Source organism: Piliocolobus tephrosceles, chromosome 1 (genome assembly GCF_002776525.5).
Source record: "Piliocolobus tephrosceles isolate RC106 chromosome 1, ASM277652v3, whole genome shotgun sequence".
Lineage (NCBI taxonomy): Eukaryota > Metazoa > Chordata > Mammalia > Primates > Cercopithecidae > Piliocolobus > Piliocolobus tephrosceles.
Window position 1 is genome coordinate 58,549,295 of NC_045434.1, and position 21,450 is coordinate 58,570,744.

A 21,450-nucleotide genomic window follows, 5' to 3' on the forward strand; every position below is an offset into this window, starting at 1 on the left:
ATTAATTTGGGGAACTAATAAATGTCCATGAAATCTTCACAATTTATATTCTGCCATGGCTTCAGCCAGTCCCTCCGTTCGGGGTCCCTGACTTCCCACAACATCTGGCCGATTTTCTTTTCTTTTTTTCTTTTTTTTTTTTTTTTGTTGTAGAGACAGGGTCTCTCTTTGTTTTCAAGCCTGGTCGCAAACTCCTGGCTTCAAGCTATCCTTCCACCTTGGCCTCCCAAAGTGTTGGGATTTTGTTGTTGTTTCCCTTCTGTGGGCAGGACCCAGAGTCCCAACTCTCATAAATCCATCTTTTTGCCCCTCTTTAGATGGCCATGCTGCTGAAACTTCAAGAAGCTGCCAACTACATTGAGTCTCCAGATCGAGAAACCATCCTGGACCCCAACCTCCAGGCAACACTTTAAGGGTTCGGCAATCACTGTCACCCCCGGACAGCAGAACGCTGGCATCAGCTATCTCAGCTCCTCCTCTCCCCTCTCCTCTTTCAGAGCACTGGCTCTCCAGCCCCAGGATGAGAACAGGAGGGAGGAGGAGATGAAAGAGGAGGGACAGGTTCTTGGTGCTGTACCTTTGAAAACTTCCTAGTAAGGAATGGTGGGGTGGCGTTTGGGAGCTTGTGCCCCCTAAACACATATACTGGCCTCCTCTAATGACTTTGGGGAAAAGATGATTCTGGGTCTTTCCCTTGACTTCTTGTTTCAATTACAAACTCCTGGGCTTTCTGGGGAGGGGTTCAGAAAACATCAAAACACTGCAGCAGTTCCTAAATGATTCTCACAAGCAACCCTGAGAGAGACAGTCATGTGAGGGGATCTGGGGGAGGCAGGAAGCTCCCCAGATTTTCTCACAGACCCTTCCCAATTCCATCACCACTGCCAACAACTCCTCCCCAGAGATCTGGTTGGAGCCCAGAAAAAGAAGCATGTGGTTTAAAAAATGTTTAAATCAATCTGTAAAAGGTAAAAATGAAAAGCAAAAACAAGCAAACAATGGAAAAGATGAAGCTGGAGAGAGAGGAACCAGTTGCCAAGGTAGAAAGACAGCTGCCCGCTCCTGCCCTCTGGATGACATAGGGGACATCAACAAGACGGCTGCCAACCTGAGAAGTCACCAGACCACAAAAATAACCTTACAGCCTTCAGAGAAAGACTACCAGCTCTGTCTTTCTACCCTCTAATTTAACATGCATGAGAGTCAATAAACCCTACTTTTTTATTTTTGTTTTTTATTTTGTTTTCATTTTTTTCTCCTGTTTGCCTATTTATTTTTTCCTTTCCCCCCTTTTTTTTTTCTTTATCCATTTTTCCATTTCCTCACATGTCCACGAGATGCTTGGGTTGCTTTTCCAGGGGCTAGTTTGGCTTTTCCAAGTGGATTTTCTTTGGAGAATCTGACGCCATATAATTGGCATGACACCTGCCATGCCAATATCTTTGGCATCCATGGGGCTTATATGAGACATGAAGCACTGGCTTGGAAGTAGAGGGAGAAGAGGAACCCAGTTCCCTTGACTTCCCTTTTGAGAAAGCACATGTTCTGCTAGGTAGCTCAATTGCCAGCCTCTGTCATGAGAGGATATGGCCTCATCTTGATAGAAGAGCTACTCTGAGCTTTATCATGGACCAGAGGAAAACCAGGAAATTGAAAACATTCCTCTGTCTTGTGGCCAGTTTGGCCTTTCACTGCACTATTCTGATGGTGCCTGACTGAATCAAAATATCCTAGCTGGCTCTTACTATTTTTCACAAGTGAGTATTCACATTTAAGAGACTGAATATCCATGTGAGATCATCCCAATCAGAATATAAGACTCAAGGAGTTTGACTTGGTGGCCAATACCTGCCTTCCAAAGAGATCCTACCTTTGCAGATTTGCTCCTTTGCCATTGCCTCGAAGGTCTGGCAATCCCTGTTCTTTAATTTGACAAGTACTTACTGAGTACTCACTATGTACAAATCATTAGGTTAACACACACACACACACACACACAAGACTTGGGCCCTTAAGTTTACAGTTCAATAGGAAGTGTTAACCTCCATTAAGCTACACCCCCTTGTTATCTAGACCTTCGGGATCATCTAAGAAATATAGCTGAAACCCAAGGAGCCAGCTAGAAAGAAGCTTTTGATTAGATGTACAATTCATTGGGGACAGAAGATCTGGGATCAATTAAGATGGCACCTGAAGGACTATGGAATCTTGCTTGTCAGGAGTGGGCAAGTCTACTTCCTGCCATTTCTGAAAGCCCCGTGGGACCAGCTTCCCGGCTGAGCTGCCTGGTAGGCTGAAGCTTCAGGACTCTGCAGATCAGGGATATGTGATGAGCACTGGCCTAAGTGTTTGCTCTTCAGATTCCTAAGTAGCACAAGACTTTATTAGAATCTATAGGCATACCAGCCTAGATCACTCTGTTCCACCCAACGGAGGAGTAGATGCATCTGAATCTTCATATCGGTATATTTTCATTTAGGTCCAAAAGATGGTCCAGGCTGCCCCTCACAAAAGCTTCTGCATTCACGTGGTAAGCTCCCCGGGAAGACAGGGTTCTGTATGATGGAGACTATTATTGCTATTGCTGCTAATCCCATGAGCTGTGAAGATCCCTAACCAACTCAGCTGTAACATATGCAATTCTGTGGTGGGAAGAGGCTGTGTGTCCAAGGATGGTGCTGAAATCACTGCCTTAAGGTCTCTGCTGTGCAGAAGGAGGAGGCCCCGGAGCTGGCTGTTCTAACTTAGAAGGAAGAGAAGACTGGATGGGCCTGCTTGGGATCTAGGTCTCTTCTAAACCCTATCCTAAGCTCCAGTTCCATGGCAAGGCTCAGACTTCGCTTCACTCTATTTTCTGGTGCTGCCCAGCCAGTGCCTTCTGCCATGGATGTTACTAGCTACTTGAGAAAAAGGAGAGGGGAGAACCCCTTCTTTCATTCCAACTGCCTCCAACCCCAAAGGGATTCTTGGCTCTCTGGTAACCAGGGATACCACCGTGAATTTTATTTGGATCCTTAGCAGGTTGATTCTGGAGGCCTCATGCTATGACTTTTTATTTCTCTTCCTGGGATCCACCACCCTCTACTCTCAGCTGACTGCTGCATTTAGCCCAGGTCTCCAATTGCTTTCCTCCAGAAAGTGTGTTCCCATCTAGTGAGGTGGTATTGAAGCCTTGGCTTTCCCTCTGGAGCCTGGGACCCTGTTTACAGTTGCACATCTGGGCCCCTCACCGTGGGGATCGATCATTCTCATGAAGGAATCACGGTTATGTGGCAACTGCAGAAGGCTGAGCCTCCTCATGGTGCTATAACCCCTTGGGACACTCATCCAGACTTCTCTGAAGCAGAAAACCTGAGCTCCCCACTCACTGCCCTAGAATTTACGGCAAGGAGCAAATCCACAGCATTCTCTCCCACCTATGTCCTGCTTCTTGGTTGAGCCTACTGGGATCCCTCAGAAAAGAAACACTGGGTCCCATAGCTAAATTCTCAACCCCCAGGCACCTTCAGAAGAATCCAGCCTAATACTGGAATTTGTGCTATTATCTTCCTCTCCAGCCCCCCAACTCCATCCCTCACCACAGGTGGCTAGGAAATGACATGAGTTCAATATCTAATGTCAACCATTGGGGAGAGCCACAACTCCAGGAGAGGTTCCTGAGCTGAGTCCCTTAATTTCTGGATGAAGAAGATCAACAAGTTTTGTCCAATGTACTTGTTTCTCAGACCTTGCCTAGGCACTAAAAATAAAATACTAGGTCATTGGAGGCTAATTTGGGGCCTGATGTCTGTGTGTGTGTGTGTGTGTGTGTGTGTGTGTCTCCCTCTCTCACACACACAACAGCAGTATACTGTTGCTGTTTCCTACCTTCTGAGGCTTCAAAGTATTTTTTAAAATCTATGCTTTGTGGCAGCTCTACGGTGCTTATCTCTGTCTTTGTGTCAATCCTTAAGTACCCATGTCTTTTTCATGTCTAACCATTGGGAAGGGAGAGGCTGGCAGGGAAGACGAATCTGCTACAAGTCCATGGGAAGACCCTACAATGAAATCCTTATTGGTTGGTATACTGTTTTGGTCTTGAATTGCCAACCTTCCAGCTGATCTATCCATACTCCTTAAGTACTAAAGACAAAAATAGAGGGTTTTTTTTTTTCCTTCTTAATGTCTTGCCTTCTGGTTTTCCTGGTTTGCAAGACTAAGTGTACCTAATCTCACCATCTCTTCACTTCTAGCTCCCTAAAACAAGGGTCACACTACTCCGAGGGATAACCCCTTACAGTGGTCTGAGGAGTAACTATTTCCTAAAAGAGTAGGAAGAGAGAAATGGTACCCTGCTGCTTCTCACAGACACCTCACATCCTCACTTGGGATGGCATCCACATAGAAATCCCACATTTAGGTAAAATTTGCCTGACTGAAGGGGACTCAGTCCTCCAAATCAGGATCAAGGAGGTATCTACGTGAGATCTTAAGAACTCTTTATTGCCATTAGTTGGAGAGGGTGGGGGAATTGTCCTTATCGCACATTTAACACAGGGAATAAGTGCTGAAGTTACCCAGTAGTTGGAGAGGGTGGGGGAATTGTCCTAATCGCACATCTAACACAGGGAATAAGTGCTGAAGTTACCCAGATCACCAAGTGCGGCTCCTCATCATACTTTATTTTTGCTTTCCTTATTCCTTGGCACTGACTAAGCTAAAGTTAAGAAGCAGACTTCATAAGCCAACCCCTGTGATGGGATAGGAAAATGGGCTTTTGCAGAGGGTTTATTAATAGAGATGGATTTACTACTCACAAGTTCTGGTTCATGGCTCCACAGAGAAGGCCATAGTAATAAAATGATCTTACAAACACTGTTCCCCAAAGGCCAAAGCCTGAAGATATTGTCTCTTATAATCCAATCAGCCTTATATTTTAAAGAGTCCTGAATCAACCTGATTATGGATATATGGTGCCACCAACTTGACACTCCCCACTGCCTAGGGTACATGGGTGCATGTCTGCTCAGCCTAGCCTTGGAAGCGAGCACTGCCGGCCACAGATCCTGGGAAAGGTGGTAGTAACCTGGAAGATGTTGTAGCCTTGAAGGTAGGATACCTATGAAAATGCCAAAGCTGCAGGGACACGAAGACAGTTGAAAATTCAACCTATGTGTACTAGATCCTTCCAGTTTGATGATTTGGTCATTCTTCATGATTATACCATGGAGAATTTTCTGTGACAAGGGTGGTCATGGAATTAAGTGAGTGATCCCCTGGTTTCTCATTCCTTAAAGCAGTGGTTCTCAAAGTATGGCACAAGACCAGCAGCATTTGGAAACTTGTTAGAAACAAAATTCTCAATCCCATCCCAGATCTGCTGAATCAGAAACTCTAGTGAGAGGACCCAGCAATCCATATTTTAATAAACCCTCCTGGTGATTCTGATGCACACTAAATTCAACTATTTTAAAGGGAAAGCCCTTTAGAGTATTGGAGTTCCCACACCGAGAGGCTTTGGGGCCCAAAATAACAAGGTTCTAGGTTGTAATTCAGACTTTAACATTAATTTCAAAGTCACCTTTCTCATGCTTCCTTGTGTTTCTGTTTTTCCATTTATTTTAACAAAGAAAGGTATGTGTGCTTTTGGGTGGAAGTTAGGAGAATGTTTGCATCTTTCCTAGTTGAACACACCTTCAGAGAAAAACCTTATGCCTTGGAAATTACTAGCTGGCACACTAAGGGGCTTCAACAAGGAAAGCATTTGGAGGTCTCTTCCAGATTGCTCTTCTGCCGAATTATTTATATCTATTCTGAGCTGATTATGTAATAGGATGGAAAAAGTTTTAAAAAAAATCGAATGTGTATTTCCATGACAACGTGTTCTCCCAGCAACATCCCTCTCCTTTATTTGAGTTATAAAGGGCACTGCTGGGCCTGAGAACTGGGCCAGAACCTTCTTCTGTACGGCAGCTAACAGTGTAGGGCTTCAGTATCCCAGGAAGGCCCCTTATTCACACTCCACTCAGCTCATAGGAGAGTCTTGCGTAATGAAGACACAGCCCTGAGCACTTCAGTCCTTGTGCTCCTCCTCTCTTTTCCCCATAGCAGGACCTGGATACGGAAGTACTCAGCCAAGGTGATAGAATAAACTCATATTTTTTTTGTTTGTTTGTTTTTGGTTTTTTTTGGAGAAGGAGTCTTGCTTTGTCACCCAGGCTGAAGTCCAGTGGCACTGTCTCGGCTCATTGCAACCTCTGCCTCCCAGGTTCAAGCGATTCTCCTGCCTCAGTCTCCTGAGTAGCTGGGATTACAGACGTGCGCCACCATGCCCAGCTAATTTTTGTATTTTTAGTAGAGACGGAGTTTTGCCTTGTTGGCCAGGCTGGTCTCGATCTCCTGACCTCAGGTGCTCCACCTGCCTTAGCCTCCCCAAGTGCTGGGATTACAGGCATGAGCCACAGCGCCCTGCCAAATAAGATCCCTTTTTAGAAAAATCTGAAAAAGCTTCATATCTTTACAAACTCACAAAGTAGCTGATTGGGCCATGGGGGAGATGAGGCTTTTTAGAAGTGGTTTTGTTTCAAGTTTGTCAATTTTCCGTGTGTGAGAACTTGGGCAGAGCACAAAGAAACATACAGTGCTAGTAATAGGTCTCCTGAGCTCTGGAACTAAGTGTTTGGAGGAGGACTAAAGCACGAGGGAGGTGAGTACAAAATCATTCCACTAAAATCACCTCCTCAGTCCCCCGAAGGCTGATGGTGGATCCTCTGGCCATCTCCTGTGGGTTCTTCCTGCTTCTCTGCCATTTCTCTATCCCTGAAGACACGAAGATGATATCAAGGCAGAGCTCCCATATCGCAGCCAGTCTCTGGGCCACTGCTGTGCAGTGGCTCCCACTTTCTAATGCTTTTTTGTTTTTGCTTTTTCTAACAAAACAATCTTTTTTTAAAATGAATTCCAACCCCTGCTAGCTTCCTTCCCCGCCTCCATACTGTTCTAGGCAGCACCGTTTATGTGACAGAGTCTGTGTTTCTCAAATGCATGGTGTTCCTCAGGTGGAGAGTGGGCAGAAGTTTTTGCAACACTTTTTTTTTAAGTTATTGGGTGCAAAATCCCAGACCAGGATATGTGTATGTCTGTGTGTTTATGTTTTTTCTTATTTGACCCTCCCCTCGTTCAACCTACCCCCTTTTATATCTAATGTAGAAAAAGCGAAACTGAATCTGGAAAGCAAATTGTTGTATATAGTTGCGGTAACAATCATGAAGAGAGAGCTGGGCTGTCCCCTTAGTAATTCATTTTAGATAACACATTATTTAAAAATAAAATTCATGCCAGAGCCAGCTGAAGAGGCCTTCCTTCATCACCACTGAGGCCACCCCCATCTGGGCCCTCTGTCCTTCTGGCATGTCTCCTCCCAGCAAGATTCATCTGTTCAATGCCATTTGCGTTTCAATAAAGTTATCTCCTGTATTGTCCACTGGTTCTCTAGCTCCCTCTCTGCCTGGTTTCTGTCTCCATTTATCTTGTGGCCCATTCCTTGATTGGCAAGGCCAGACTGCTTGTGGTCATTTGCCTAAACCAGAAGTAACCGGAAATCCTAAGCTAGAGTCTCCTCACTCCCTTGGTTGGGGGTGGGAGGAACCCCTGCTCACACATTATGGACATAGAATCCTTCACCAGAACTGAAAACATCCAGCCCAAACGTCAAGGCTCTGGAGTCCTCCATCTGGGTTGCTGCACTGTTTGAAAACATACCACCCTCTGGACTTTGCTAAATGTTCTTCTTGGAGTAAAAGTGAACTGACCTATTAGAAGCTGTTGTAATCAAGTTCAGCTTCTCTTGGCCACTTCAAGAAGGTAAATAAGTCTTGCTATTCCCCATTGCAGAATTGAAGGGTCCAAGAAGTAATCTTTTCCCTATGAAATTGTAGTAACATAACTCATCTGTGCCCTCTTAACATGGGAGGTGACAAGTGTGTTGAGAACTCTCTTCCAGCCAGTTGCAGTGGGTGTACCTGTAGTTCTAGCTACTCTGGAGGCTGAAGTGGGAAGATCACCTGTCCAGCCTGGGCAACAAAGCAAGACCCCCCCCCCAACTCAAAAACAAATACATAAATAATTGAGAAAGCCTTCTTTTGAAATAATCTTCTGATGAGATGACTTAATCCCTGAGTGTTACCAGTCTAGCATCCACAGTCTTGGAAGTGACCTAGGAATTGGTAAATGGTTTCCTTTGCCATGTAAGAATGAATTCACTTGATAAGCATTCCTGGGAACCATTTTGAAGGCACATAACCTGAACATCTCACTAAAAGATACCTGTTCCTGTTTGCTCTAGAACCTCCCATTCCAATGACATTCTATCCTTTCTGCCACTACATGCTTGCCACGCTGCCCTGAATTTTTTTTTAATTTTAATTTTTTTAATAGACAGAGTCTCTATATACCTGCCCAGACAGGAATGCAGTAGCTATCACAGGCGTGATGACAACACACACACACTACAGCCTGGAACTCCTGGGCTCAAGTGATCCTCCTGCCTTGGCTTACATCTTGCTTTTTTTTTCTTTTCTTTTTTTTTTTCTGAGACAAGATGTCACTCTGTCGCCCAGGCTGGAGTGCAGTAGCACAATCACTGCTCACTGCAGCCTCGTCCTCCTGGGCTCAAGTGATCTTCCCAACTCCACCTCCCGAATATCCGGGACTATAGGGCTCACGCCACCACGCCTGGGCAATTTTTGTATTTTTTTGTAGAGACGAAGTCTCGCTATATTGCCCAGGCTGTTCTCGAACTCCTGGGCTGAAGCAATCCTCCCGCCTCGGCCTCCCAAAGTGCTAGGATTAGAGGCGTGAGCCACTGCGCCTGGCCACACCCCGCGTTTTTAACGCCTCTCTGGAGCGCTCATCCTCTCCAGCTGTTCCACTATTTAGGCGCGGCTCTGCAACGTGGGCCATTTCCTACGACCAGCCGCTGACAACCGTATCATCAAACTGCTCTTGTTCTCGCACGCTTAAATGTTCAGCCATAACTTCTCAGGGAAAAAAAAAATGTATACATTTTCAACAAATAGGATTCATTCTCACATAGTCACATACAGCACTCACTCTGGAGGAAACTCCCTTTCATATGCCTGTGTCTCCCCTGCCCAGCCACTTCCCAGCTTTCAGGTTGGGCTCATCTACGCTGGAAAACCAGGGGACTGGGCCGTGGTTTTCCCACTTCCACTTCCCAGTTTGCTTTAGCTTATTTTCCCCAGCTTTGGATTCCTAAGGCTAAGATGAAGAGAGTCACTTGAGCCAACTTTTTTTCGGTGTTTAGAGGGAAACGATTGCGGTTTAAAAGAGGAGCTGTTTGTGACCCAGACCCCTCTCCTTAAAGCCCTCTACATCCATTCCTATCCCGCCTCCTCCCTCCTAACACCTGAAAGATGCATGAATATAAAGTCATATATCATGAACTTTATTCCAAACGAGATTTCTAACTTACTGTGCAACTTTAGGAAAGCCCCTTAACCTGTCTAGGGCTCAGTTTTCACGTAAATCCAGTGATCCTTGCAGAGAAAGGTGCAGTTCTCGTTCAGGCAGCAGGAGGCGCTGTCTCTGGAGGCTTAGATTCATTCCCCGCCCTCCGCCCGCTCCCGCCCGCCTCTGGTGCGCAGGCGCGGCTTCGCGGATTGGCCGCGCGCGGGGGCCGTCATTCGGTGGCGGGTCCCGGCCGCGGGGCTGGCGGGCTGAGGGGAGAAAAGATGGCGGCGGCGGCGGCAGCTGGTGCGGCCTCCGGGCTGCCGGGTCCAGTGGCACAAGGATTGAAGGAGGCGTTAGTGGATACGCTCACCGGGATCCTATCCCCAGTACAGGAGGTGCGGGCGGCTGCTGAAGAACAGATTAAGGTGCTGGAGGTGACGGAGGGTGAGTGAGGCGGGACAGTCACGAGGATGGCTCAGCCGCACAATCCGCTGACCGCAGCTCCGTACCGGCAGGGGACATGGGGAGCCTGAGCCAGTTGGAGATCTGGGCGCCGAGAAGTGGAGCAGGAAGCAAGAGGTTGATGTCGCTGGTGGTTGTGAAAGTCCCAGAGAGGAGAGGCGCGCCTGAAGGATAGGGTCGGGGGAGGTGGAGCCTGGGAGTGGGGGAGGGAGGGTGGAGACTTGAAAAGATAGATGGAGCCTAGAATCTGCAGGGGACGGAGATGGAGCTAGACTTGGTGTTGTTGGAGGAAGTAGCGCGCGAGGAAATATTTTCTGAGTCTAGGACCAAGGTATTTTGCTGTTCTCTTCACCAGCTCGATTGTACTGGGAAAAGAGTAGGGGGAGCTATTAGTAGAAGTGGTGAAGGGTAGGGCCTAGAGAAGGCGGCTATCAAAGCTTAATGTCATCAAACAAGTTTCTGCCCTTGAGTTATAAACCTAGCTGGTTGGTTGTACTCTTCGTGTTTTCCCAGAAATTAAATGCATATGCGACTTCTTCACTGTCCTGACCGTACTTCCGTTTATTTTAAAAATAATTTGCCCTTATTAAATACCTTTGTGCATTTCTATTTGGAGAAACTGATCATCCTTTGTTTTTGATTCTTGGTCTCCATCCTCTATTGTGTGCTTTAAAGTGATGGAGAAGAAAATAAACTGTTGGTTCGAGATTTCCTATCAATTTCCTGCCGAGTGAGCCTTTCACCAGGTCCAGTGTAGCTACCACAAAGAACAATTTAATCTGGAAACAGGAGGAAAAATCTTCTTGGTCTTTGTGTAAGAAATATATCTGGTCAGAGCTTCAGTGGAACTCCAAATCCTCAGAATCTCCCGACTCAGGAATATTTCCACCACCACTTAAATACCACGTCAGAGATATGGGAAATTGTCCCATCACCAACACCCATCACATTCAGAACCTTGAGTTAATTCTCCTACTGGACGTATTTTTATTGAAAAGAATTTAGAACAAATCGCTCTTAAATTTAGTTTACATTCTCTCACAGTATGAAAGAGCTGTTGAAAACAAATTTTCTTCTATTGGAAATATGTTGAGATTTGGGATCTAACAGGCTAAGGACCATTTTGAAGGCCCAGTTGTAATTGTCATTGTTTTACAAAATATCAGATCTACAAGAGGAGAAACCACTGGTTAGGAGAAAGCTGTTTGAGAACCATGTGTAAACTAAAGGAGTTTTTATCGGCTTCTAAGTAAGATTCCTTTATGCACATTAATGTCTGTCTCCTTTGAGTATGAGGAAGGAAGAGTGACAAAGCAAAGGAACCTCATCACATTCAAGTTGCCACCTGAATAAAACTGAGAGTCTGGTGCAAATTCATCCTAACTAAACCTTTCCTGAGTGGTACTCAGTACTGCCGGTGCTCCAAATACATGTCTGGCACCTTTGTATGAAAGGTGGACCTTGACTCGTATTTAAACTGTCTTACAGCAACTCCACTTTTGCTCTGATCTTTTCAACTTAGCCAAATGCCATGGTCTCATCTAGGCAAAGTCAGTTATAAAGTTCTCGAGGTCTTTTTTGAAACTCTGATTCCTCACTGTATTCATCTTTTTTTTTTTTTCCTTGAGACTGGGTCTTACTCTATCGTGTAGACTTTGGTGCAGTGATGCTATCATGGCTCACTGCAGCCTCAAACTTCTGGACTCAAGCGATCCTCCCACCTAGGCCTCCCAAAGTGCTGGGATTACAGGCCTGAGCCACCACACCTGGCTTTTTTTTTGAGGCTTTAAGGGAAAAATTAAATTTCAAAAGTACAGAATTTTGATCTAAGTCACTGATGAGAAATAGATCCACCGACCCCCATAACTTACTGGTAATGTGCTGTTGAGCAGACTGTGAGAATGAAAAGTATGGAAAGGCATTGATGGAGTGACCTGATATTGGTCATCTAGTAATAGAGCATATGACTCAGGTTTTGCATGTGGTTAGAGGGTTGGATCAGTCTCTGGAGTTTAGTGCAGTGCTTTGGACCCTTTGGAGGCTGCTTGTGTCTTTTAAGTAGTCTGGCTCCTTATGTTTATCAAAAAAACTGTATAGAGATTTACCCACTTCTGTACCTGTTTTTAGGTGGAGAATGGTGGTCCATTCCTCAGATGCAGTCTGCTTTCTTCTGCTTTCTTCCTCTTGTGGCCTTTAACAAGTTATCTTTGACATTGGGTTCAGAGTACCTCCACCTTACACTCTATCTGAATCTCTCAGGTTTTCTCTGAACATGGTGCAATATAGTAGCTTCTTGTTCACCACCCTGAACCGTTCTTTGCATGAAAACATAGCACCCAGCTTTCCAGCCGGAATTTAGCCAACTATCTGGCCCGATGAAACTGGCAGGACATTGTTTCTCCTATTAGAATGCCCTACAGAGCAAGATGAGCCATTCTTGCAAACAAATGGACAAATTACTTTCCACTCCTTTGGTGTTGCTTCACATTTTAGTGTTTTTTGGTTTTGTTGTTGTTATTGTTTTGAGACCAAGTCTCACTCTGTCACCCAGGCTGGAGTGCAGTGGTGCGATCTCGGCTCACCACAACCTCCGCCTCCTGGGTTCAAGCGATTCTCCTGCCTTAGCCTCCCAAGTAGCTGGGATTACAGGCGCCCGCCACCATGCCTGGCTGATTTTTGTATTTTTAGTAGAGACGAGGTTTCACCATGTTGGCCAGGCTCTCTCGAACTCCTGACCTCAGGTGATCCACCCGCCTCAGCCTCCCAAAGTGCTGGGATTACATCCGTGAGCCACTGCACCCAGCCCACATTTTAGTTTTATCGCAGTAGAAGGAACCTTGTTTTCCGGTTCTAGGAAACAACTTTTTTTTTTTTTTTTTTGTGAGACAGAGTTTTTACTCTGTGGCCCAGGCTGGAGTGCCGTGGCATGATCTCTGCTCACTGCAACCTCCACCTCCCAGGGTCAAGCGATTTTCATGCCTCAGTCTCCCAAGTAGCTGGGATTACAGGCATACACCACCATGCCTAGCTAATTTTTGTATTTTTAGTAGAGGCGGGGTTTAGCCATGTTGCCCAGGCTGGTCTTGAACTCCTGAGCTCAAGCAGTCTGCCCACCTCGGCCTCCCAAAGTGCTGAGATTATAGGCATGAACCAACCTGCCAGGCTGGAAACACTCTTAGAACTTGAAGTTAATGAGAAATCTGGGATTTGGTGTCTTTTATTTGTGTTCTGGTAATCTTTTGATCCTTTTTTGGTTCCACGGGGCCCAGGATCAGGTGACAACCAGATCTAGTCCCTCTGTCTTCACAAATAACCACACTGTCTTTATGAGCTGTTTATTAGTCCATCACATAGGAGACTGATCCCACATGATCCTTAAGATTAACAGGTCTGTTCTCTTTGCCAAAAAGATTTGTTACCTTCCTTGGCTACTAGGTGAAGATCCCTAGTCTTGAAGATTAAATGGAAGAATCTCTAATCAGTGGGGAAGGGGCACAGGTCAATTGTCAACTCCCTGTTAAAAGGACAGGCAAGAGAAGTTGACATGCTGTGACCAAATTGTACTATGGATGAGATTTTAAGAAGCAGTTATCTTTGAAAATAAAGGTTGCTGGAGCCTAGAGTAGTCTTGATCATTTAGTGTACCAGCTGATATTTTCTGATAAATAAATTGCCTATAATTAATTATCACATTTTCCAGAATGGGCACCTGTTCTCTTAAGCCAAGGAAGTGTGTGTATGTGAGAGATCCACTTGATTCATGTAGTGTGTCAATCTGAAAAGGATAAGAGGTAACTTCATCAGCCTGGTGTCCTGGAATGATTTTTTTTTTTTTTTTTTTTGGAGACGGAGTCTCTCTCTGTCACCCAGGCTGGAGTGCATCGGCACGATCTCGGCTCACTGCAACCTCCAGCTCCTGGGTTCAAGTGATTCTCCTGCCTAAGCCTCCCAAATAGCTGGGATTACAGGCACATACCACCATGCCAGGCTAATTTTTGTATTTTTAGTAGAGATGGACTTTTCCCATGTTAGCCAGGCTGGTCTTGAACTCCTGACCTCAGGTGATCCACCCACCTTGCCCTCCCAAAGTGCTAGAATTACAGGCATGAGCCACTGTGCCCGGCCGGAATGATTTTCTTGAGCCCCTGTGCTTGCTATTTTTGCTAGTCCCTTGGAATCTGGAAGAAAGCCAGCAAACCTCTCTGAATATTTAAAGTCTGTTTAACAGGGCTAATTAGATAAGGAGATGATGTCAGTAACCACCTTCATCAGATAGCACTCCCATCCTGAATTGAGGAGAACATTGCTTGAAAGTTTGGAAGTTATTATGATGTACAGTATTCTGCAGGTAATTGTTAACCTTTCATTTTTATTTTTTTCTTTCTTTCTTTCTTTCTTTTTTTTTTTTTTTTTTTTTTTAGATACAGAGTTTTGCTTTGTCACCCAGGCTAGAGTACAGTGGTGTGATCATAGCTTACTGTAGCCTCTAACTCCTGAGCTCACACAATCCTCCTACCTCAGCCTCCCAAGTGGCTGTGACTACAAGCACATGCCCATACTTGGCTGATTTTTTTAAATTTTTGTCTGGAGATGGGGTTCTTGTGTGTTGACCAGGCTGGTCTTGAACTTCTGCCCTCAAGTGATCCTCCCAAAGTGCTGGGATTATAGGCATGAGCAACCACAACTGGCCCCTTTCATTTTTCTTAGGAGGATTGAGATGTTGAGTTTGATCAGGTTAGTAGGAAATTAACTTCTACCTAAATAGGGTAAAACATTTTTTTTTTAAAGTTTTTTTATTCGTTAGAGACTTTTTTCTTTTTTCTTTTTTTTGTTCCACTGCTAAGAGTCTAAAGCATGCTTTCTAATTCTGTTTTGTTTAATAGGCAGGTTCATATTAAGCACTTTACGAACATAGTAGTTAAAAAGACTGGAGAGGTTATGAACCACTGAAGATCTCTTACGTCAAAGTCTCATATTCTGTACTCAGCTTCATCAACTCTTTCTTTTGTTTTTCTCTGACTTACGGTGAGATCATGAGAATTACCATCTTTTGAGAATGTCAGTCTTTTATTTTTGGTGTATTTGTGCTTTTTTTTTAATATCTTAGAATGAAGTTCTTTCCCTCTTTTTCTTCTTCTTTATCTACTTTGCCTCTAAGAATGGCATTACCCAAGTGGTGGAATTGGTTGCTTTCATTCAGAACCTTTAACTCTTCGTGCCAGCATGCACAGACTTTCTTACATAACTAGATTTAAACCCTAGGTCATTTTCTTCTTTACTTCTTTTTTGCCTATTACAAATGACAACATTTCCTCTATCATTTGGCCTTGTCTAGTTAGTTCCCGGTAGATAAGTCACAGAGAATACATTTTTCTTCCCTTCTACCACCATTATGTTGAACAGGGGAGGGGGGGAAATTATCTCTCCCTCACCTTTCCTGGCATTCAGATGCTGCCTAGATATCTGTATTGATTTCCCCATCTTAGATGCCTAGGGAGATGATCCTGCTGGCTGGAAGTTTGCTTTCTGGTTCTCATGGGCACTTTTCTGGCTCTTTTGCAGTATAGCGTAAGCACTGTCCACCTGCGAAGGGCGCCCCTCAAGGATCCAGACGCACTCCTGGGCATGTGGCGGGCACTGAGCCGAGCGGAAGGCGGCCACGCTCGGAAAAAGGCCAGTGGTGGAGTTTTCTTTTTCCTTTCAGCTGTGGTTTTGTGGTGCTTACCAACCCCCATTGAGAAATAGGGGGTTTGTCCAGGGGTCTACTCAAAACCCCATCCTTCTCTAACAATCCCTGTTCACAATTGTTACTAGTTGACTGTCAAAGTACTGCCAAGTCTTGTCTCTCTAGGAGACCCTTCAGACCAATAGTGTGTATTTCTTAACTGATCCTTTATCCTTCATGCCTTCCTTTGGATTTTCCCTTCTAAACCAAGTTTTAGATAGATAATGTTTTTGCCACATGGGGTGATAAGAGAGAAAGGGGAGCAAGGATAAGAAAGGGAAGCAAAAGACTAAAAGAGAATGAGACTGGAGAATGAAAGAGGGCAAGAGGATTTCTTAGAAGGGAAGTCAAAGGATGCCACTTTGGATAGGTGTAAAGGTATAATTGAGGAGAATCTAGAGTCAGGGTGAAAACCCAGATTAACAGAATGAACTGTCCTTATTTCACCGTGAGAAAGGGAACTAGAGAAATTAAATTTCCTAACAAAAATAGCTTTAGAAAGCAACTTCATATAGCCCTCTTGGCAGTGTTGCCCTTTGGCTCAACTTCATGTATTGAATCTTAGTTTAATCTTAAACAGTCTTTTCCAAGCAAAGCAAAATTAAGTGGATATGTATGTCTGTGTTTCTTATATTCTCCCTGCCTTCATTATCCCAGAGTAAGTTATTAGGCTATTCTTTCTCTCATATATATATATATATATATATATATATTTTTTTTTTTTTTTTTTTTTTTTTGAGTCGGAGTCTCACTCTGTCACCCAGGCTGGAGTGCAGTGGCACAAACTCGGCTCACTGCAACTCCACCTCCCGGGTTCACGCCATTCTGTCTCAGCCTCCCAAATAGCTGGGACTACAGGCGCCTGCCACACGCCTGGCTAATTTTTTGTATTTTTAGTAGAGACGGGGCTTCACCATGTTAGCCAGGATGGTCTCAATCTCCTGACCTCGTGATCCGCCCACCTCGGCCTCCCAGAGTGCTGGGATTACAGGCGTGAGCCACTGCGCCCAGCCTCTTTCTCATATTTTTAAAGACATTGTGTTAAAGACACCAGTCAGTAAAACCAGAAGTCCCCCAACACACACACACAGACACACACACACAAGTACTTTTTTTTAACAGATATACTTAGTTGTATTTCAAAAAACATTGTATCTCTGTTAAGTGAAAAATGCGTTAAGTAGGGTTTTGCTACTTAACAGAAACCAATGGATAGGAACAAATGTGTTAATCAGATTTAAAGTAAGGCAGAGAGCTTTAGGACTATTATCTGGCTTTTCCTTCTTTGCATTAGTTTGTTTCTTAGTTTGTTTTTTAATTGAGACAAGATCTCGCTCTGTCATCCAGGCTGGAGTGCGTGGTATGATCATAGCTCACTGCAGCCTCAAACTCCTGGGCTCAAGTGATCCTTCCATGTTAGCCTCCTGAGTAGCTGGGACTACAGATGCACATCACCACACCCAGCTAATTTTGCATCCGTTTTATAGCACAGAGTTTACCATCAACATCATACTCCTTGGAAGCATTTATTTATATAGCTTTTAAGTAAACTAACGTTTTATGGGTACGACAGTCTCAAATGGTGAGTGATATCCTTGTATTTCTAGTAGGTATGTGGTCTAGAAAGACTAAATTGGGTTAAGTAGAATAATTTTGTATTTTCCGTCTTTCATCCCCCTATAACCTAATGCAAATAAGCTCTTTGTCTTTGAATTTCTGAGGCTTCAAAACATGTGGTCATGTTGGACATGTGGTCATAATGGACATGTGGTCATAATTTTTGAAACTCTAGGGGTCTGTAGAGAAGAAAATCTGTTCCTCTGTTTTATTTTAAAATTTGTCTTTAGTTAACGATGATGTTATTTGAAGATTTTCTTTGCCATTATTTATCTGCTTTTGAGCAAATAGATATGTTACTTGAACTTTAATGCTGGTTCTTTCATGTGTGAAACAATTAGCTTTTTGAAGGAATCCATCTTAAAATACTTGTTGTAGGTACAGATCCCTTGGTTAACTTGGGTTTTTGGCCCCTGGTGGGTCTTAATCTTCTGATCTCTTATTCTCACCATCCTTTCCAGTCTCAGTGATGTGTGAAGCAAGGTGGTTAGTGGAATTTTGTGTATGATCTTTGATAGGTTACCAGACATGATTAACTTACTGTATTGGAGTGAAGAGCTTCTGGCTATTGTGATCATCACTGGAGTGCATCCTTCTGGCAGGGATATGGAAAAAATATATCAATGCTAAGCTTTTCTCTGAAGAGAATAGACTTGGAATTCTCTGGTTGATGAGAAAGGACCCCTAAACTGTGACAGGACCTGTGTGTGAAGTTTGCCTGGTCTTCATGCTCGAATGACTCCTGTGGATCAGTGCCAGAGTGAACTGTTGGAAAATGTATGGTTCTTTTTCCCTTATGTGAGCTGTGAGCCTCAGTATTACCCTACAACTATATGAGTATCAGTGCTTTCATTGGAAGGACAGTTGTTCAGATTTGTTTAAGCTTTATAAAGTCTTAAGTTTCAAACTTTTCTCAAAAAGTCTCATTCCTCAGTATCTTTTCACACTGTATGTTGAAAAATTTCTTCATTTTGATCTTGTTTTAGTTTGTCCCTGTAGTAATGATCCAAAAATTATGCTCTTGCTAGGAACATTAAAAATCCAAATCATAATGACCTATGGAAAAATTATTTAAATAGTGCCTTAAAAAAAAATGCCAGGCCAGGCGCCGTGGCTCACGCCTGTAATCCCAGCACTTCAGGAGGCTGAGGCGGGCGGATCACCTGAGGTTGGGAGTTCGAGACCAGCGTGACCTACATGGAGAAACCCCGTCTCTACTAAAAAGACAAAATTAGTTGGCCGTGGTGGTGTATGCCTGTAATTCCAGCTACTCGGGAGGCTGAGGCAGGAGAATCGCTTGAACCCGGGAGGTGGAGGTTGCGGTGAGCCAAGATTGCGCCATTGCACTCCAGCCTAGGCAACAAGAGTGAAACTCCATCTTAAAAAAAAAAAAAAAAAAAAAAACCTGTATGTCCCAGGTAATTTGTGAATGTGCTTGTATATCATTGTGAAGGAAGTTACATAAGGCACACCAGAATTGGTTCACCATGTCTAGAGAGGCCAATCCTGGGTGGACAGTGACATTCTAAGCAGACTTGAGGCCATGAAGTTAGCATCCATTCTAAGTATGTGAACTCAAAGTATGTGAACTCTAAGTGTGTGAATCTAAGTATGTGAACTCAAAGGAATTGTGGATGGCCTTAGTAGTTGTCTTTCTCCTTTAAATGGATTTCACATGTGCATTTTAGAGTGCTTTTTTCCATTGAACTTGAACATCGGCATCTAAGAGATCTTCCTGAATTATCTGACTCATCTGTGTTTTAGTATCAGTTGTGAAAGTTGACTCCCATATCTTCGGGTTGTAGACACTTACTGTTTCTTCTGTTGCTACAAATAGGTTTTATAGATTTAACCAGAATCTGTACTAACCAAATTAATCCTAGGAATTAGAATGGATTGCATTATCTGTAGGGGGATTTTGCAAGTTTCAAGTGTTTGCTTGTGATTTAATCATTTAATAAGTCGGAAAGAATGTGGCTTCTTCTGTGGTGGTCGTGAAAAAAAAAAAAAATCCACTTTCCTGAGTGAAATGATAGGTGCCATAGGAGTGGATCAAAAACTGCAGCTTAAAGGCATAACAAGGATGAGTTAAGAATCTAAGAATTCAGTAAAATAACAGGAAATAAAATATAAAAATCAGTAGCTTTCACATAAACCATAAAAGGATAGAGGACGTAATGGTTTTTTAATAACCAAAACCATTTACAGTATCAACAAAAAAGTAAATGCTTAAGAAATGTGTAAGAGGAAACTTTTTTTTTTTTTTTTTTTGAGATGGAGCCTTGCTCTGTTGCCCAGGCTGGAGTGCAGTGGCGTGATCTTGGCTCACTGCAACCTCTGCCTCCTGGGGGGTTCAAGTGATTCTCCTGCCTCAGCCTCCCGAGTAGCTGGGACTACAGGCGCCTGCCACCACGCCCGGCTAATTTTTGTATTTTTAGTAGAGACAGGGTTTCACCATGTTGGCCAAGCTGGTCTCGAACTCCTGACCTCAGGTGGTGATCCACCTGTCTTGGCCTCCCAAAGTGTTGGGATTATAGGCCTGAGCCACCGTGCCCAGCCTAGAGAAAACTTTTCGAGACAAGGTTTTGCTATGTCACCCAGGCTGGAGTGCAGTGGCTCAGTCTCGGCTCACTGCAACGTCTACCTCTTAGGCCCAAGTGATTGTCGTTCCTCAGCCTCCCAAGTAGCTGGGACTGCAGTCACACAACACCATGCCCAGCTAATTTTTGTATTTTTGGTAGAGACAGGGTTTCACCGTGTTGCCCAGGCTGGTCTCAAAGGCCTGAGCTCAAGCAATCTGCCTACCTCTGCCTTCCAAGACGTAAAATCAGATGTGAACAAATGGAAAAACATACTCTGTGATTGAACAGGACAACTCAGCATAATAGATGAGCTAGACAAGTTGGTTCTAAAGTTCATGTAGAAAAACAGACAAGGAAGAATAGCTCCAAAAACACTGAAAAAGGAAAACTACAAGAGGGAACTTGTTCTATCAGACATTGAAACATTACATAAAACCTGTATAATTAAAACAAACAGTGCAGCACTGTACTCAAATAGAACTGTGGAATAGAAGAGAAAATCCAGAAATAGATACAAGTGCCTATGGAAATTGAACATAGATGAAGGTAGTATCTCAAATCACTAGAGGTGGACGTTTTAACAAAGAATGCTGCGATGAGGCCGGGTGCGGTGGCTCACGCCTGTAATCCTAGCACTTTGGGAGGCCAAAGCGGGCGGATCACAAGGTCAGGAGATCGAGACCATCCTGGCTATACAGTGAAACCCTGTCTCTACTAAAAATACAAAAAATTAGCCAGGTGTGGTGGTGGGCACCTGTAGTCCCAGCTACTCTGGAGGCTGAGGCAGGAGAATGGCGTGAACTTGGGAGATGGAGATTGCAGTGAGCTGAGATCGCGCCACTGCACTCCATCCTGGGGATAGAGCGAGACAACATCTCAAAAAAAAAAAAAAAGGGTGCTGCAATGGCTGTGTAGCCGTTTGGAATTAGACTCATATCTCACACTAGATTTTTTTTAAAATAAACTCTAAATTGATTAGGAGTCTAAACAGAAAAAATTAAATCATACAAGTACTAGAGGAAAACATGGGTGAATTTATCTTTAAACTTGACATAGGGAAAGGGATTCTAACTATGACTCAAGATCCAGAGGCAATAAAAGAAAATATGTTATTGATAAATTTGACTACATAAAACTTTTTTACAATTTACATGGGAAAAACACCACATAAAAAATCAAGAGACAACTGACAAACTGGAAGAAATTTTTTTCCCCACAATGTATACTACAGACAAAAGGATAACACCTTTAATATATAAAGAATTCTTAAACATTGAGGAACAAAGGACCAAAACAACACTCAGACATACGAAAAGTGTTTAAACTCACTTATGGTTAGAGAAATACAATCTAAAACAATATTGAATTAACCATTTCTCACCTGTCAGGCTGACAAAAAAATTTATTTTATTTACTTTTGAGACAGGGTGTCATTCTGTCGCCTAGGCTAGAGTGCAGTGGCATGGTCACTTCTCACTATAGCCTCAACCTCCTGGACTCAGGTGACCTTCCCGCCTCAGCCTCCCGAGTATCTGAGGCTACAGGCATGAGCCACCATGCCCAGCTATTTTGGTGTTTCACCATGTTGCGCAAGCTGGTCTTGAATTCCTGGAC

General features: G+C 43.8%; 2 protein-coding genes across 5 annotated transcripts in view; both read left to right on the plus strand.

The window, feature by feature from the left end:
- NAV1 (neuron navigator 1) overlaps positions 1-7,460 on the plus strand; it is a 283,320-nt gene extending 275,860 nt beyond the window's left edge. For both annotated transcript variants that reach the window (XM_023187002.2, XM_023187003.2), the window contains one exon: positions 318-7,460. In XM_023187002.2, the coding sequence (XP_023042770.2) occupies positions 318-413 (96 nt within the window). In that variant the 3' untranslated portion in view covers positions 414-7,460. The remainder of the gene's footprint in view (positions 1-317) is intronic.
- A 1,970-nt stretch (positions 7,461-9,430) lies between these two features.
- Positions 9,431-21,450, plus strand: part of IPO9 (importin 9) — a 59,376-nt gene continuing 47,356 nt past the window's right edge. Inside the window, exon 1 of one of the 3 annotated variants that reach the window (XM_023187004.3) lies at positions 9,431-9,894. In XM_023187004.3, coding sequence (XP_023042772.1) covers positions 9,732-9,894 — 163 coding nt within the window. In that variant the 5' untranslated portion in view covers positions 9,431-9,731. Of the gene's footprint in view, positions 9,895-15,479; positions 15,586-21,450 lie in introns of those variants that run through there. The other 2 variants (XM_023187005.3, XM_023187006.2) reach the window with 2 other exon arrangements.